Below are 19942 nucleotides of genomic sequence, written 5' to 3'. Positions count from 1 at the left end.
TGTACACTATTCATGTACATGATTTTTTTTCCCCAAGTACCTGTTCAGCTCCAGCAAGTAAGAATTTTGGTGCATCTATACATTGTACAATGTACATGACAATAAGTTATCGCCATTGCCATGTGAGAGGAAATGGAAAATTTGTACAGCACAGTCTTTTGGTGAATATTGCCTCCTGAAGCCTTGTTTGCTAATACTTGTCAGACTTGTTAATCATTTATTTCTGCGCTCACACTGCAGAACAATTACAGCAAGAAAGACAGGAAGGAAAGGGACAATAGTACCGTAGATCAACCAAAAGCACCTATGTAGTGTAATCTCAGCACACCTTGGGCAGTTTGCAGATATAATCAGTGACTTGATAATCTGAAGGAATGAAAGGCTTCCTGTTTGTATCAAAGATTTGGATCTGGAGCTTGGTTGGCCATTGGATCGAACAGGGGTCTGTGTGACTGAAGAGGCTGCAGGAGGGCTGGAGGCAAATCCATGGACATTCAGTGTCTCTGAAGGGACTATCTTTTGCTTGTCTTTTTCTCTTACTATAAGGGGTGCCAGACAATACTAATGGGAGCTCTTTCTCAGCCTTACAGCAGGCAAAATAAAATTTTGTGTAATATTGCATTTTTTGAATTATTACATAACAATCAAAGAATTTTGAAATGCTGGAGGAACTCAGACAGCATCCAAAATTAGAAATGGTCAGTGCCCTGATGAAAAAGAGAGTGATATTTTGCATATGAAGGGAGAAAGAAACTGGGGAAGGGGCCTAGCTGAAGGAATATTTACCTGGAGGAATGATATTGGTAGATCGTTGCATGTTGAATAGGAGGAGAGAGGAATGAGATGGCTACTGTCCATTTCCTTGATGCACTTGGATCATTATCCTCCAGCCGAGAAAGTAGGCAAGTGATTAGTTCAGCGCCTTGTCTGAAGTATGATCATGTCCAATAGGTAGTGCTTGCTCAGTAATGCCTCAAGGATGAATAGTTTCACTTGGCATTGTTTACAAAGCCCATGATTCACCTGCAAGATGAAGAGGCCATCCAATGTTTTCTGAAAACATTCTTCCTTGAGAACTGTCAGCTGTGTTGTCATGAAGCAAACTGAGGTGGGGAGCAAGGTCTGTCATATGGCAAAGTAATTAATTGTGACTGCATTGTGCTGGTTGTTCCAAAGCTGTGAGCAGGACTGTTGAAGAATGGCACTGCATTTTCAGATGGCATGGTTAGTGTAGTCGTTATACTGCGCTCTTACAGTGCCAGAGACCCAGGTTCAGATCCGGTGCTGTTTTTTAAGGAATTTGTACTTTCTCCCCTTGACCTGCCTGCGCTTTTCCCAGTGCTCCCACTTCCTCCCACATTCCAAAGACATAAAGCGTTAGTGGTTTAGTTAGTCACATGGATGTAAATGGGTGGTACAAGCTCCTGGGCCCAGAAGGGCCTGTTACTGCACTGTATCTCTAAAATAAAATAAATTTTCCATTCTCTTTTTTTGGTTTATGGTGTATTCTCTTTGGAGTCGTGCTGTAATTTTTTTTGTTGATCTGTTTGGTAGACAATTGATTGAAGTCCCGATGAATCATTTTGGCTTGAAACACCGGCCATTCTTTCTTTCTCCCACTGATGATGCTTGACCTGCTGAGTTACTCCAGCAGATTAAGGGCACAACTGAAGTAGTTTTTGTTACTTTGAAGCCTCCTCATAGGCTGTGGTACGGTACATTGATCCCTTGTTAGAATTCATTTGCTCAGCAGTTGACATCAAAACAGGATATTGCAAAGTTTTAAAGTTGCTTTGTTTCAATTTCCTCGTGTGGGCAAAGAATGAGAGTTTATTGTCAAATACATAAGTGCAGTGTACAGGTGTAATTGAAGTCTTGGTTGTTGAAACTTCCATTACGTAACACCTACTAATACAAATTTAGCATAATTAAGTCACCATAAAGAGTAAAAAAAATACAAAAGGAAGAGAAAAGAAAATGAATAATATTCCCAGTTGATTAGTAGTGCAGAAACTGTGTTCTGTCAGTAATACAGAAAAATATTTGGTGGTCTCGTAGTAGTGCTATCTTTTGGAGGACACAGGTGGTTCGTATCTGATCGCTGTTGGAAAGCAACCTCAGGTTTCTTACCTTTTGCCTGAAGGTAGCAGTGAAAAAAGAGGTGTTCGAATTTGAACAAATTAACATTCACTTCCTGTTTACTGTGCCATTCTTTGCCACCTTGTATGAATGTTAGACTAACGTTTATGAAGGAGCTAAAATAGCTTCAAGGCATCCTCCTTTAAAATCTACAGTTGGATAATTAGTTAGTTATTTCAGTAATCATGTGGTCCTCTGACATTGAAGGCTCATTTAAGGTTCAGTACTGAGCCACGTTAAGACTAGATATGCTGACCCCTTCGAATATTTATGCAGGCTTTGGAAAATGACGTTGACCGGGACGTTGGTGTCGGGTGTCTTGCATTAAGGTGGTAAAGTCGATACTGGGTTTCAATTGTGCATTGTCCAGCTTAGTACTTTAATAATTATTTTTTTGACAAAGACGTTAAGGTTACTGTGAGGCACTAAATTTGGGGCAAGAGTTACTTTCATTTGAAAGTCATGACCAGTAAGATATTATTTTGGCCATGCAGGACCTGTATTTATTGGCAGATCTGAAGGGGTTTTGAAGTGGAGTAGGGCATTAGGAGATCGGTGATGTAGGAGGGGGCTAGTCCATTGATGGCTTTGTAAGCAAACGTGCTCAAAGTTATCAAATCCAAGGAGATGATTGTGACTTCAGGAAGAAGTTGGGGGAATAGGACCCAGTCCTCATCAAGGGCTCAGGACCGAAGAGGGTCAAGAACTTCAAATTCCTGGCGGTCAATATCTCCGAGGATCTGTCCTGAAGCCTCCATGTTGATGCCATCATGAAGAAGGCTCGCCAGCGGCTATACTTTATGAGGAGTTTGAGGAGATTGGGTATGTCATCAAATACTCTCGAAAACCTCTACAGATGTACTGTGGGGAGCATTCTGGCTGGTTGCATCAATGTCTGGTATGGAGGTGCCAATACTCAGGACAAGAATAAACTACAGAGGGTTGTTAACTTGGCCTGTACATCACTAGCACCCGATCACTCCATCGAGGGCATCTACATGAGGCGGTGTCTTAAAAAAAGCAGCCTTTATCCTCAAAGACCCCCACCACCCAGGCCATGCCCTCTTCACTCTGCTACCTTCAGGAAGGAGGAAGAAGAGCCTAAAGACGAGCACCCAGTGGCACAAGGACAGCTTCTTCCCCACTGCCATCAGATTCCTGAATAATCAATGAACCAAAGAGCCTGCATTGCATTTTTGTGTATTTTCTTTATTGTTGTAAGGTGGTGTACATGAATGTTTGCCCTGTGATGCTGCCGCAAAACACCGAATTTCGTGACTTGTTCATGACAATAAATTCTGATTCTTTGTCTGCCTTACGGTTGCCATGAGCTTTTCAGCATTCTGGAATCTCTGGATGGTTCATTCATTGGTTAATTATTTTGATTATCAGTTGAACTTTGATGTTGGAGGATCTTTGGTTCCCTCTGGTGGCATAGCTTCACTAGTTCTGTTGTGAAAGTAATTTTGGCAAGATGATCGTGACTACAATTTTAAGGTCCATTGTGAATTGCACCTTGTCTTGGTCATGGTTGGTCGTCTAGTACTTGAAACCTGTATTAAGTGTGTGGAACACTTGTCTGTAATTTTGGAAATAGATTAACATGTGTACTTGTCAGCGAAACAACGTGCTTGTGTCATGTTGTCCTCTCAAGCCCCAACCATTGCTTTGAATCTTCATTGGACCTTCTAGGAGAGTGTAGCAAAGAGGACGATGATTCTGCAGCAGATTGTATAGCTATCTCCTAACTCTTGAGGATCTGGTTTGATCCTGATCTTTTATGCTGTATTTGTGTCATTCTCCCAAACCTTCTGCACCACCTAGGTTTCCTCTGTGGCTTGTAATTTCCTCCTATATCTCAAAAGTGGGATGAATGGCCACTGTATAAGTGACTTTCAGGATTGGTGAGTGGTATGATAATTGATGATTGTAGTGAGGCAGAGTGGTGGGAGGCAGTGAGAAATGTTTGCAGGGAAATGGGAGAGAGAGAGGAGCTAGCATTGACTTAATGGGCAGCAAGGCTTCCTGTGTGGTGAGGAAATGGAAAATGATGGGTGCCTATTGTCGACGCTGTTCTTATAGAGCAGTGGACAATGCTGCTACAATCAATCATAAACTGCTTACAGATTATTCTATTAATAATTAAAAGCCTCTTACTATTGGCTGCTCCAATAATAGACCTGTTTGTTTGGAGCTTCTTCCTCCTTTGCTCCTGCCTTGATTGCTCTCCCCTCTGGTCCAGATGTTAGTGGTGGGTGGTGCTGTCCAACCTTTCAACCTTTATTAGTCCAGAGTTGTGGCCCAGCAAGCTGAAGCTGTTTCACATTATCAATCCCTTGGGAGTTCTGAAGGTTTTGATTACAGCTCCCATGTTGCTGTTTAGTATTGCAGAGTCTAGTTAAGGTTAGCACTTCTCCAAGATGGCGACCATCTCTCCAACTCAACAGAGCTGTGTCATCAGGAATGAAGTTCCTTTCAGACTTTCAACAGCTGGTGCCTTGTTTTGGGCCAATTAATTTAAAAATAGTTCTAGCTTGTTCCTCCTTTGCTATCTTTTTTCATATGACCTATTTGCGAGAGGGTGTTTCCACCATCTGCTGCAGTCCCCTGGTGAGACTGGTACTTGCCTGCAGATGGAGGGAATTCAGGGCTGCAACTCAACTTGGGCAGCATGGTTTGTGGAGTGGCTAGCACAATTCCAACACAACCCCAGTGACCCAGGTTGGAATCCAGGTACAGTCTGCAAGGAATTTGTAGGTTCTCCCCATGTCTGTGTGGGTTTCCTCTGGGTGCTCTGGCTTCCTTCCACTCTTCAAGAAGTACAGGAGTTGTAGGTTAATGGGTAGATTTGGGGGGGGGGGGTGGGGGGAAGAAAACAAGGGTTTGAAAGAACTTGTTACCATGCTCTATGTCTAAATTTAACATCTTACAACAGTCAAGACCAGGGATTTCGACCATATCCACAAACCCACCCACTCCCAGTCAAATCAAGGGATAAGTACAGCATCGTCACAATCACTCTCCCTACTGACCTGTGGATACATTGGGTTTGTGACGCAGCTTCGTTCTGGATCTCATCACCTAACCTTTATTGACTGCACCATTTCCTAGTGCCAGAACAGGAGCATCACCATTCATTTTTGATGCCTTGTAGAAGTTCATTAGAACAGTTAGATTTCCTGTCACTTCTTGCTTTGGCATTTTTATACTGAACGGTAATCGGAGTTGCAAGGTGGCCACTACATTTGGAATTGTACAACACAGAAGCAAGCCCTTCAGCCCACCACATCCATGCCATTCCTGTTCCACCCTACTCAGTCTACTAGGGTTATTTCTCTTTCTTCCCTCCACCCCAAGTAAGGTACAAGGGCCATCATGCTCCTCTGGAAGGTTAAAATTACTTGTGTGAGCTGTACTGGGTCAATGGGGGGCAAGGTTGGCATACTGGTTAGCGCAATGCCATAACACCACCAGCTATCAGGACTGGGGTTTGAATCCTGAACTGTCGATAAGGAATTGGTATGTTCTCCCCATGTCTGCGTGGGTTTTCCCTGGGGGCTCCAGCTTCCTACCACCATTTGAAAAGTACTGGGGGTTGTAGGTTAAGTGGGTATAATTGGGTGGCACGGACTCGTGGGCCGAAATGGCCTGTTAGCGTGATTTATGTCTAAATTAAAAAAAAAATTTAAAAAGCCTTGTTTGGGTAGAAAAGACATCACTGTCCCTAACAATAACTTTATTGTCACATACATGAGTACAAAGGACATGTGCACCAAAGTTATTGCTTGCTGCAGCCAAATTGGTACTTTGTAATTTTACTGTAAAAGGCTGTAACATAGCTGGGGAATTGGTCATTCTTTTAACTGGGCGATGGAAATGGTATGCTTGATGTCACCATGGAGAAATAAACATCTCTTCTAAGTTTATTGTAAATGTAGTAGGAGAAATATTATGTTTTTGACTCCCTTCTGGTGAATATTTGCTTCGTTCATTTGGCAGCAGTTTCACCTTGACCTTTGAATTTTAATTCTACACTGATAAATGTGTGGATAACCTCGCTTTGTGTTGCCGGGGGTGTGGTTGTCTTTCCCCATGTCTCTTCCTCCTCAGTGAACCTTGTGTGAATAGACTGTCGTGTTTGCCTGTTAGGTGGTGACCGACTTTGCCACGCTCTGCGGGTGTCCCATGGATACTGACCTGAAGGTCAGATGTTGTGTGTCATCAACTGGCTTTCTGCATCATTGACTGTTAAACCAGTTTGCTTTCATTCTGTTACAGGTTTCGAGGGGGATGAATGGAATTGCCCAGAATCCATCATTAGGCACGAGTGCATCCAGTGCCAAAAAGAATAGGGAGGTTAGACCTTCACCGTCCAAGACTGTGAAGTACACTGCAACAGTGACAAAGGGAAATGTTACATACACCAAAGCCAAGAAAGAACTGGTTAAGGAAACCAAACCGAACCATGTTAAATCCAGTGTAACTGTTAACCATACAAACTCAGGGAAAACAGAAAGCAGCAATGCAAAATCAAGAAAACAGGTGCTATCTAATGGAGCATCCCATTCAAATGGTGCTGGCCTTAGCTGTGTCAAACTAAATGGAAAGATGAATGGGAAAGCATCCAGTAAAGGTGAAGTCAGAGAGGTAAAGGAAGGACTACGGACCTCCAAGAGGAGGCATGAGGAGGTCAAGCATGTAATCAAACCACAATCCCCTTCAAAGCGAGTGAAGGCTACTCCTTGTACTGCAGGAGCTGAAGATAATAAAGCAAATGCAAAAGAGAAAACTCTACCTAATGGACGAATAAAGTGTGAAACACCAGTGAAGAACAGTGAAAGACAGAGGCTTAGGGAGGCTTCCTTGGGTAAGAACACTCCAAGCAAACAAGCACAGAGCAAATTGGAAAGTGCCTCCAGTGAAAATAGTTCTACCTCAGCTACAGAGTCCTCGCACAAGCCACAAGACTCTTCAGTGAAACAGGAGAAAGGCAGCAAAGTTGGCATGACACTGGTTGGAGAAATTCCCATTCTCAGGCCTACCCAGAAGGAGTTTCAAGACCCATTAGGTTACATGGAAGCTGTCAGAACTCAGACTGAGAAGTATGGTATGTGCCGGGTGATTCCTCCCTTGGACTGGAGGCCTGAGTGCAAACTGAATGATGAAATGCGGTTTATGACACAGATTCAGCACGTGCATAAACTGGGTAGACGATGGGGACCTAATGTTCAACGACTAGCCTGTATCAAGAAACACCTCAGATCTCAGGGCATTACTATAGATGAGCCCCCACTCATAGGTAAGCCATCTTCTTTCTACTCAGCTATTTCCTTCGTAAAAATGTACAATGCACTTGTGAAATATTACACGATATGATAATGGATTCTGTCACTTTGTTCCTTCTTGATCTCATCGCATATTTAGTTTGAATGAGTTAAACAGGAAAGTGATTTAAATGTAATACACAAAAGTGTTGGAGAAACTCAGCAGGTCACACAACACCACATAGGACATAAATGGTAACCGACATTTTGGGTCTGAGCCCCTCATCGGGTTTTGAGCAAAAGGCAGTCTGGTACCTGAATTCAAAGGGTGGGGGGAAGGAAGGCTAGTAGGTCATCAGCGGATATGGGTGGGAGGGTAGGAGAGAAAAAATGAGAAGTGATGGGGGAAGGAATTAGCTCTGAATGGAGAGGGAAGGAGATGGGGAGCTGGAGGAAAGGTGACAGGGAAAAAGAGAGGGACAAGTTATCTTTTAACCTGAGACAGGACTGTAAAGTACAAAAGAGGACCTTTCAATCTCATTCAAGAGAATTGGCCCCTCATTGGGAAGAGCTTGAGAGCTTAATGTACTTGTTTTTAATTCCCCGTAAATGGAAACATCATTAGTGACAATCCAGTGCTTCAAATATTTGGCTGTTGTTTTCACTTTATCATTCTCTTAAAGCAGAGATGTCAGGCTGGCAGCTCCCCAGTAATTTGGCATGATCCCATCGCTGCAGCTCTCTGCTGTTTTCTTTCTGACCTCATTCAGTACAGTGGGAAGTGTGCTGTCCGGGTTTAGTCCCAGCAGTTTTTCTATATTTATCCACTCCCTCGTACATGTTAATTTAAGGCTGCCAGAGCCTGCTGTGAAACTGAGGGCAAATCATTGGGTGGGATTGGCTGGCTGGCAGTTCTGCTCAAGCTTCTGCAACACACACGTCAGGGGTTTTCTGGCTGTGTGCATCTGTTCCCTGGACCTAACATTGATACCAGTGAAGAATTGAGTTGATCAGCTGGGTGTAACTCTTCCCTTCAGCTTGTCTTTACAGATATTCATCTGGGGTAATTGTTGTTTCATAATGGTTTAAATTGATAAATGGTAGTGTAATGCATGTTTTAATTTTAAATATCTAAAAGACATTTGGACAGGTACATGGATAGGAGAGGTTTAGAAGGGGCCAAACATTAGGACTGGGTATGGTCATCATGGATGAGTTGTGCTGAATGGCCTGTTTCTGATTCTCGATAATTTAAATGGCTGATGGTCAGAAACATTTAAATGCAGTGAAATAGACCTTTGAATGTTTGAGAGCAGCCTGGTGTGATGCCTCAAAGTGTGATGGCCAGGGAACTTATTCCTACTCATAACCTTCTGCTTTATGCTAGATCAGCTGTGGAACTGAGGCACCAGCGTTGTCAGGTTCCCAAAGGCTGACAAAACACGGCGCGCTCTCTGAGTTGTGCTGGGCAGCACTTGGGGTACAATCTTATCCAATAATTCATCATCTTATCCAGTGCTTTGTGAGACCTCCTTGTTCCCTTGTGAATTAAACAGAAGACACCATCTTCTCCCAGCCTTTGTACTCCTGATGCCAGCAAAGATCAACGTTAATAGTATAGAATAGGCAGGGATGAGAGCCTTAAAAACACAAAAATATTGGAGGAACTCAGCCAATATCAGAATGTCCATAGGAAGTAAAGAAATATTACCAACATTTTGGGCCTGAGCCCTTTTTCAAGAAAAGAACTTGTTTCTGTTTGTTTGTATACCCCTCTCTTTAATCCATTAATCAAGTGGTTAACAATCTGTCCAGGTATTGCCTCTCTGTAGCTCAGTATAAAATCTTGTTTGAAGGTAAATACTTGATTCTATTAAAGTTGCTGTGTAAATAAAAACTCTTCTGAATAACCATGATCTGTTCATGTACTGGTTCCCTTTGTTCTCTGCTAATCTTATTTCAGTTTTACCTTTCTAACCATATTCCACTCTGTGTTTTGTATGTTTGGCCTGAATTCAATTTTATCATTATTCTTGGGTTTGTTATTTGCCTCTAGTCCTTTCATTAATTTCTCTATTTGTCTGAGGGATTCCGCTTTCTGTTTCAGCAACTTGCGGGGAATATCCTTGTCCTGCACTCTTAACCAGATTTGTTTTCATAAATCTTAATCCCACCAAATAAGGATTTCCACCCGCCCCCAACCAAGTCCAAAACTTGTATCCTTTGCACTTTCCACTCCACCTCCCGTACAAATTATATCTGGAGTTACCTAGTTATTTCTGTATCTTCGTGTTAGCTGTTCACTACAATTCACTTCTCAAAAGTAGATGCAGTGCCGCCTCTTCCAGAGGTATTGAGTTGCACTGAATTATTAAGTTTCAGCGAAAAACAAACTTCAGAAGGATCTCATTGCATCTATGGAGCTTAATGGACAGTTGGTGTGATGGATCGGAACCCTGTTTAAGCAGTGAGCTTTACCGTCTCTCTTCTGCCCATCACAAACCAAGATGAAATATGTCAGACAGACTGCTCCTACTTTGAAATGACTTTGCAATTTTCACGGCCATTGAAATGTTGGCCTTCATTGCTCGAGGGATTGTATTTAAAAACGGGAAGGTTCTGCTGCATCTGTAGATAGTACTGGTAGATGACATCTGGAGTACTCTAGTTTTGATAATCTCACGAGAAAAGATGTATCATACTTGGAGGTAATACAGAGGTGGTTCACCAGGTTGATGCACCATGGGTAAGGTCATGAGGAGAGATTAGATTGCCTGGGTTTCTACTTGTTGAAACTTAGAAGAATGAGAAGGAGATCTTATAGAAATATAAAATTACGAGAAGAACAAATAAGATGGAAGCTGAAAAGTGGTGTCCACTGGCAGCCTCGAGATTTAGGGGAGACTGAGATAAGAAGGAACTGCTTCTCCAATAGAATTAATGGATTTGTAGTATTTTCTGCCCAAGGAGACATTAGAAGCTTACTCATTCATAGATTTAAAAAACTGGTGATCAGTTTGGCATAGTAGGGTATTAAGGATGAAATGGAACACATATTTTAACTTGTTTTTACAGTCTCTTGCCAAATGCATTTGTACCAAGGAAAGGATCTGCAGCTTAGGAGAAACCTTTTGGACCTCCTCTGCATTCGATCTAGTGAGATAGTATCTTTCCTGTAGTTTGGTGATCGGAATGGTACACACAGCACTCCAGCTCTGCCAAAATTAATGTTTTATGGTTTGAGTATTGGCCTCTCTGCTCAGTTTTAACTCAGGCAATGGATGATGTCACATCAGCCTCAAGGATCTCTGGGTGTGCACACCCAAGAACCCGTTTTATCTGCATGTGTCAGCATCCTGCCACTTTGTGTATGATCCTTCATCTCATTTGCCCTTAACATGTACACTACCTCCAAGCCTCACTTGACATCTTCATTGGTACAAGGCGAGTGAAACAGGAAAGTCTGCAGACGCTGTGATTGTAGTAAAGACGTACTGAAATGCTGGAGGAACTCAGCCGGTCTTTCAGTGTCCATAGGAGACAAAGACACGGTCTTTCAGTGTCCATAGGAGACAAAGACACATTGCTGATGTTTTGGGCCTGATCCCTTCTTCAAGGAATAAGCAGAATGAGCAAAATAACAGGAAATCTCAGAATATAGATAGGCTGATGGGGAGAGGAGTCCAGACCAACAAAAGTTGTTAATTGGATATGATAGGGGGAGAGGTGAGAAATGATTATAGCCCCTTTCAAATGGACTCTCCACCTTGAGGGCAGCAGCAGGAGCAGATCTTAACCTGCAGACTCACCTTTCAGATGGCAGCCCTAAAGGGCTGCTTGCAGTTTTGCCTGGTCCATCTGAAAGGGCATATTCATATCCAGAGGAGTTTCAAAGTGCCTCCAGATCTGATGGAGGTGGGATGACTGGTGCCGCAGAGCCACCCGCCTTAAATATGCACCATAGCAATGGCCGTCTTCCCTACCAATAATCCCCGACGCAGGTGGAACCACTCTGTGTTTCCCACAGTTCCAGCTGTGTGGGGGATTATGGGAGGAAAGACCGCCATTACTATGCCGCAGAGAGTGGCCCCGGTGCAGGAGCGGCTTGCTGGGCTGTGACAGCCTGTGCACTAGCCGCCCCTTGACATCTGACCCGATGTTCCCCTGCTGGCCACCCCTGCTCTGACGCCCCTGCCAACCTCCCCTCCCCAGTAGGGCAGGGTCTGTCAGGCAGCGGGGTGGGGGGGGCGGCTGTCAGGCACCGGGGCAGGGGCGGATGTCAGGCAGCAGGGCGGGGAACGGGGAGCAGTCAGGCAGCGGGGAGTGTGTCTGTCAGGTTGTGTGGCGGGGGGCTGTTAGGCAGCAGGGAGTTAGGTCGCCTGCTGATAGAATCAACAGCCCGCCCCCAGGCAGCTGCTTGCAGCGGCTGGACATTCAGGTGCTTCGGCAGAGCCTGGCACTCTGCCGATTATCCCTCCATGAGGAGGATTGATGTCGGTGCCTCAGAGGCACTTTCAGAGCATTCAGGTGACTATGTCTTTAGCCACATGGGGGGGAGAATATGTGGCTTTACAATGGGGTGTTCAGATCACCTGAAAGGGCCTAAAGTCTGTGCAAAAGGAGGCAGGGGAAAAGGAGAGAAATAGAGCTGGGAGAAGGTGACAGGAAGAAGTTGGGGGTTGGTGGGGAAAGGGTTTATCAAAAGCTGAATAAAAGTTAATGTGTCTGGTTGGGAGGTGCCCAGTTGAAAGATGAGGTGTTGTTCCTCTAATTTGTGAGTGGTCTCAGTCTGGCAGTGCATGAGACCATTGTCAGACATGTCAGCAACATATGGGATGGGGAATTAAAATGGATGGTCACTGGGAGATTCATGCTATTGCGGTGGACAGTGCCGAGGTGCTCAACAAAGCAATCTCCCAGTCTGCGTCCAGTCTTTTCGATGCAAGGGAGATCAGGGGGAGAGTACTAGATGCAGTAGATGACCCCTGCAGATTCACAAGGGAATCTTCATTGGCACTCTTGGAATTCTTGTCTTTCACCTGCTAAAAATACAAGTTTTAGTGTCCTTCAGATGAAAGAAAGAACTGAAGTGCTACAACAACTCATGGTGTTTCCCTAAAGCTGAATGCATATCAACTGTACTTTTTAGCCACAGTGTGTTTTCACAAAGCTTTTTACATCTGAGTGCTTAGTATTGAAAATCCTTTTGAAACAAAAAAATTTAAATAGTGTTTTTTAGACAGCAATCTGTGGAAAAATTTAACATAAATTAACATAATTACTCACCTTGTAGTCGTTTACACTGCACGCCTGTTTCTGTGCACATTGGTCCACCTGGAGCTTTATGTGGAGCAATGTAGCATGTGTCATAACGCTTCATCAGCTGTACGTCAAGTTCACGAGGTTAGTTTTGCAGTGTGATTTTGACTGAAGGCTTCCCTTGAAAAGTAGTAGGAGTCCTGCAGGATAAATCGCGGTGCAGAAATTGACTAAAAATTCCTGTACTTTCCTTTTTAGACTGCCCGTGTAACAGCAAATTTTGTTGATTGTGCCATTACACGCCTGCAGTCTAAAAACCATTATTCAGGTCTTTGCAAGTGATAGGAAGGATGTCACTGGAAAGTAAACAGAAAGATTCACAAAGATGTTACAGGGACTTGGTTGGCTTTAGTTATGAGGAGAGACAATACACTGGAGCCTTCTTCTATGGAGTGAAGAAGGGTGAAGGGGCCCCTCATAGAGGTTTAGGTATATAAAATAAAGGGTATCTAGAAGAGGTGCCTGTTTACAGTCTTTTCCCTTGTGTAGGGATGTCTTAAAGCAGAGGGCATAGATTTAAGATAAGAAGGAAAGGGGACCTGAGGGGCCCCTTTTTTGCACAGAAAATGATGGGTATATGGAATAACCTGCCAGAGAAAGTGGTGGGGACAATTAGTAGTGAAAGATGTTTGGACAGATGCATGAAAAAGACGGATTTAGCTCCAGCAAATGGTATCCTCAGGTAGGCTACTAAGTTGGTATCCATGCTATACAGCCCTGAGTGTTTGACTAAAAGCACATCTAATGTTTTAAGCTCAGCCATTGTCAATTCCTGTCTCTGGAGAAAGTAGTCCTATTGTTAATAAATGCCAAATTCTTCAGTGGTCCCTTATACAAATTTTTGTGACTGGCAAATAGAGATGAGAGAGGACTTGTTAACATTACGCTCTTTAGTAGCCCATGACAAAAGGATGTATGCCAGTGTCCTTTGGGATTATTTCAGCTCCAGAAATTTTGCAACATTGAATGCTGGACTGATATCATCTTACACACAGTCTCTGCATTTGCAGAGACAATGCACAGAAGTATGAGTGAGGGGTTGAAAAGCTCTCGTATCCAGTAGCATGAAGCTTGTTCAAAGTGCAAGGATTCTCATAAACATGAACTCACATCTTAAAAGATTAAAGGCAGATGTATTTAATCAGTAGGAACCTATTAAACATAAGTTAACACAACATAAAGGCTGGAAAAAAAATTGGCACAGTAAATAATTTACATAAGGTATTGCTATATTTGTCTGATGGGACAAATCATAAAGAAAGTCACTTGGCAGAGAAAAGAACATGGAAAATAGAAAAAATCTGGGACTGTGGTATAACCTTAATCAGTTCAATATTTAATTATTGCAGACTGTTTTATTTTGAAGCAAAAAATTTTAATGAATGCCAGAGCTTGGATGTATCTGTCAAGAAGCTTTTTGAACACTCAAATCAACGTGAATACCAAAATATTCCTAATCATTTGGAAAATCTGCATGCAACAGTTATTAAATGTAAAGGCTGGGCATCACAGTCAAAGTCAGTATTAATTGCCTGCCTCAATTGCTGTTAAAGAATTAGTCATGTTATTGTGGATCTCAAGTTGTTCAGGGGCTAGGTAACACCAGCAGAATCCTTCCTTTACATAAGGTGATTGGATAGGATTGAAGATTGGATGGAATGAACACAACCCTGAATGCAGGCTGATGATAAACTTAATATGTTAATGTGTAATGTGAGAAGGCGGCTGGCGAGTGTGTACGGCGCTCGAGTCAGGTACCGGCATTGTTTCGGCCAGCCCCTGTTCTCCCCCGCCGGCCGCTCCAGCCCTTGTTCTCCCTCACCAGCCGCTCCAGCCCTTGTTCTCTCCCGCCGGCCGCTCCAGCCCCCTTCTCCCCAGCCGGCCGCTCCAATCCCCTTCTCCCCTGCCGGCTGCTCCAGCCACTGTTCTCCCCCGCCGGCTGCTCCAGCCCCCTTCTCCCCCGCCGGCTGCTCCAGCCCCCTTCTCCCCCGCTGGCCGCTCTAGCCCTGCAGTCCCCATGCTGACAGCCCAGCCCCCTACTCCCCCACCGGCTGTGATAGAAAAAAATGAAGAAAATATCCCCCCCCCCCCAGCCAACTCTCCTAAGGAGAGCCAGAAAAAAGAAAGAATATTTTAGAAACAGTTAAATATACATATTAAAATATAATCAATATAAATTGAAATTTAAATATTCTGAGTATAACAACCAGTTATTAATTAAAAAATTATAATTATCATGCGAAACATATGTAATTTTTTCCATTATTAAACAATATTTCATCTCATTATGCCATCTATTAATATTAATCATATTTGTATCTTTCCGCGTACTAGCAATACATTTTTTCGCTTCGGATAAAGCTAAATATACAAAAGCAAGCTGAAACTTATCTAATCCCAAACCTTTCAGAGGTTGCAAACTACCCAATAAAAATACTGTTGGATCTAAAACTATTTTAATCTTATACAGATATTCCAAAAACGATTGAATTTTCTTCCAAAAAGATTGTATACATGACCAAACAGCATGAAAAAAGTTCCAACTGTATCACCACATCTAAAACACAAATCTGATACATTAAAACCATATTTTTAAAATTTTTCAGGTGTCAAATATAATTGATGTAAAAAATTGTAATTAATCATTGCATAACATGCATTTATCAATCTAGTTACACTATCATAACAGATATCTAACCAATCCTCTTCAGAAAAAGTAAAACCAATATCTGCTTCCCATTTAATTTTAGATCTATCCCAACCCTTTTTATCCATACCATCCTGTAATATTTGATACATAAATGAAATATAACCCTTCTCTGGTACCTTCATAAGAGAAGTCTCAAATTTAGTCATTTTAGGTAAAATCATATCTCTATCAAACATATATTTTACAAAAGATCGAATTTAATAATGTACCATTCATCTGACTAAAAGATAAAAACTTAACCTCTAAAACAATCTCCCAAATTTTTCACACCTTTAAATCTTCAATGCAATAAACTGATTATGTATTGAAAAAGAAATAAAAGAAATAAAAAAAGAAATAATAATACAATGGAGTCAAAGCCAATAATTTACCCCTAGAACCTATCATTTTATTTTTCTTTATTCATAACTTCATTAAATGTTTTAATGTAGGCACATTATATTGTTGTAACAAGTTCATATTCCACCTAAACAAGAATTGATGTATTTCAAATTCAGAAATACTTCCCATCTCAATTTTAGCCCAACTAGGCCGTACCAAATCCATCAATGAACTAATAAATTTAAGTTGGGCTGCCTCATAATAATTTTGAAAATGCGGTAAACGTAATCGCCCTAACTCATATTTCCAAGTTAATTTATTCAAAGCTACTCTCGAAAATTTACCCCTCCATTAAAAACTCCCTAACCATTTTATTTAAAAAAATTTTTATCAAGTAAATACGGAATAGATTGAAACAAATATTGTATATGCGGAAAGATATTCATCTTAATTGTATTTATCCTTCCCATTAAATTAATAGGTAAATCTTTCCATTTAATTAAATCAGTTTTAATTTTTTTTCATTAATGGAGCCTAATTTCATTTATATAAAGATTGATAATTAACATTCAAAATTATACCCAAATATTTAATTCGATCAGTCCACCTCAAATTAATAATACTCTTATAAACTGAATAATCTCCTTCACTTACTGGTAATGTTTTACTTTTTTCCCAATTAACCTTATATCCAGAAAGACATCCATATTGTGTTAAACATTCCTTCAAATGCAAAAGTGACTGAGCTGGATTTATTAAATACACCAATACGTCATCAGCAAATAAATTAATTTTATATTCCTCATCTAAAGCTTTCATACCTTGTATCTGTGTATTTTGTCTTATCAACTGTGCTAAAGGTTCAATCACTAACGCAAACAAAGCTGGTGATAAAGGACAACCTTGACGAGTTGATCGAGTTAACTTAAAAGATTCCGAAATCAAACCATTCGTCAATACTCTAGCTACCGGTTTACTATATAGAGCCCTAATCCAACCAATAAAAGAAGGACCAAACTTAAATTTCTCCAAAACTTTAAACAAAAATTTACATTCAACTCTATCAAATTCTTTTTCTGCATCTAAGGATATCACCATCGGATGATCTAAAGATTGTTGAAATCTATTAATCAAACTAATCACGAACAAAATATTATCTGAAGCATATATATTCTTTATAAAACCTGTTTGATCCATATGAATCAACTTAGGTAAAAATTTATCCAATCTATTCGCTAATACTTTAGCTATTATTTTATAATCTAGATTTAACAATGAAATTGGTCTATATGAAGATATCTTTTTTAGGAATTACTGTAATTAAAGCACTAGAACAAGACTGAGGTAAATCATAATATTCTCCAACTTGACATAATACATCCCCAAACACTGTAGATAAATCATCATAAAAATTTTTATAAAATTCAACCGAAAATCCATCATCACCAGGTGATTTACCATTTGGCATTTCCAGCATAGCCATTTTAATTTCAGAATCAGTAAATGGTTCTTCTAACTCCTGTATATCTCTATCCTCTAATTTCGGTAAATTCAACTGCGATTTTAAAAAAAAAAAATTCAATGGATCTAGTTTCCTGTTTTCCTTCAGATGTTTATAACTTTTAATAAAATGAATAAAATTTATCATTAATCTCTCGAGGTTTATAAGTAATAAGAGAATTCCATCTAACAGCATTAATAGTCCTCGATATCTGTTCTTTCTTTAATTGCCACGCCAATACCTTGTGTGCTTTCTCTCCCCATTTGTTGTACCGTTGTTTAGTCCTATTAATCACACATTCAAAATGATAAAATTGCATGGTATTATATTTCAATTTCAACCAAGATAATTCTATTTTCTGATCTTCTGTAGCATCTTTCTGAAATTCCTTTTCTAACTCATTGATCTGTTTCTCTAATTCAAGACTCTGATTTAATCGATTCTTTTTTATTTTAGAAGTATAACTAATTATTTGTCTTCTCAAATAGGCTTTCATAGCATCCCATAATACAAACTTACTTTGAACAGAATAGAATTTTCTTTCAAAAAATTAATTTGTTTTTTCAAAAAATCAATAAATTCCATATTTTTTAACAACATTGTATTAAATCTCCAACGATAAGCTATTTGAATTTTCTCAGGTGTCATATGTAAAATGTAACAGAAAATTATTTGAAATCACCCTACTTTTATATTCCGCTTGTATTTTCCCTTGTAAATGTGCCAATACTAAAAAGAAATCAATCCTTGAAAACGATTCATGTCTAGATGAATAAAAGGAAAAGTCTTTCTCTTTTGGATTAAGACGTCTCAAAATATCTACTAAATTAAGATCTTTCATCAACGCTTGGACCTGAATTGCCATTTTGGAGTTTTTAACTTTCTTTGGAGATTTATCTAATAAAGGTTCCAAAACACAATTAAAATCACCATCAACTAAAATATTATCATTAGCTTGACCCAAACATAAAAATGCATCTGAAATAAATACTTCATCATCTGCATTTGGAGCATAAATATTAAGTAAAGTCCAAAATTCACTAAAAATCTTACAATTCAATTTAAGAATACATCCTGCCTTTTCCTGCATTGATTATAATTCAAAAGATAAATTTTTACTTATCAAAATTGCTACACCTTTAGCTCTAGAATTAAATGAAGAAAAATATACATGCCCAACCCAATCCCTTTTTAATTTCACACTTTCTTTCACATAACTTCATTAAATGTTTAAATGTTTAAAAAGGCAATATAAATTTTCATTTTCTTAATATACGCTAAGACTCGCTTACATTTAATCGGACTATTTAATCCTAGAACATTAAAAGTAGCAAACCTCAACTTCAACATATCTACTATTATTACTAAATACCAATGATATCTTTATATAAAAACTCAAATCAATGTATGTAGGGCCTCCAATTAAAAAAATCACAAATTTAAAAACTAAGAAAAAAAAACAATTAAAAAAAATTCCTTTCCCCCCCTCCAAAAAAAAAGCTACCAAAAGGTAGTATTCACCTAAACAAAAATTGGGTGTGGATCACCCACCAGTGGCTGATGACTGGTAAAGAACTTAGTGCAAATCTTCCCCTCCCTAGCCAAACAATCAGTAACATCCAAGTATCATAATAACAAAAGAAAAAATAAAATAAGAAAATTCTTCTTTTCATCCAAAAGACTCCAGTCTTGAAGATCCCATTTCGGAAGGAGGTGGACTCTTTCCATTCCCATTTTCCCCGTTTTTGCCATTTCTTCCGTTTCCTGAACTACCAAATTTTTCTTTAGGAGATAATGGTGAGCTTCGTCTTTGTCCTCTTATATCCGGCAATGAGTCAGCAAAAATCATTGCTTCACAATCAGTTTCAAAAATCTGAAATTGATAGTCTCCATAAAAGACCTTCAACACTGCAGGGTAATGAAAAGTAGACTTATAACCTTTACGCCACAAAACTTCTTTAACTGGATTAAATCGTCGTTGACGTTGAATGACATCTTGACTCAGATCAGGATAAATAAAGGCTCTACTATTCTGGATCAATAATGGGGTTTGTCGTTGTCTCGCATTTTGTACTGCAAGTCGAAGTATTGCTTTTCTATCCAAATAACTCAGACATCGAATTATTACCGGTCTCAGGGGTTGACCAGCTGAGGGTATTCTTCTTAAAGCCCTGTGGGCTCTTTCCAGTGCCAATCCCCCAGAGAAAAATTCTTGCCCTAATATTTGCAGAATCCAGTCTTTAAAGAAATGAAGAGGGTCTTGTCCTTCTATACCTTCTGGCAAACCAACAATTTTCACATTATTCCTTCTGCTTTGATTTTCCAAATAATCTATTTTTCTTTCTAGCTCCTTCTCACGATCTCCCAATTCTATGACTGATTTTTCCACCTTCAACACTTTTTCTGTGTTAGAAGTCACTTGTTTACAATCCAAAAAAGCAGTCTGAAATTTTTAAAATTCTTCAAAAGATGCAGCCGCACATGTCTTAACCATATTTAATTCTGAACTTATACTAGCATTCATTTGAACCATCTCATTCATTAGAGATGTTAACATAGGTTGAATAACTGCATTAAATTGCATACATTGTGAATCCATAAATCTCAGCTCTGCTCTCTCTGACATGGTGACAGAACATGGTAACTGCAGCTCCTGCTGCAACTCAACAGAAGGCATTTTAAAAGATT

The 19942-nt window shown here is 40.2% G+C and overlaps 1 protein-coding gene across 8 annotated transcripts in view; it reads left to right on the top strand.

The window, feature by feature from the left end:
• The window catches only part of jarid2b (jumonji and AT-rich interaction domain containing 2b), a 384803-nt gene that overhangs the window by 314460 nt on the left and 50401 nt on the right, over window positions 1-19942 (top strand). For all 8 annotated transcript variants that reach the window (XM_069913428.1, XM_069913423.1, XM_069913421.1 and 5 more), the window contains one exon: window positions 6418-7438. In XM_069913428.1, the coding sequence (XP_069769529.1) occupies window positions 6418-7438 (1021 nt within the window). The remainder of the gene's footprint in view (window positions 1-6417; window positions 7439-19942) is intronic.

This window comes from Narcine bancroftii, chromosome 1, assembly GCF_036971445.1.
Source record: "Narcine bancroftii isolate sNarBan1 chromosome 1, sNarBan1.hap1, whole genome shotgun sequence".
Classification (NCBI taxonomy): domain Eukaryota; kingdom Metazoa; phylum Chordata; class Chondrichthyes; order Torpediniformes; family Narcinidae; genus Narcine; species Narcine bancroftii.
This window is presented reverse-complemented; position numbering and strand designations above follow the sequence as displayed.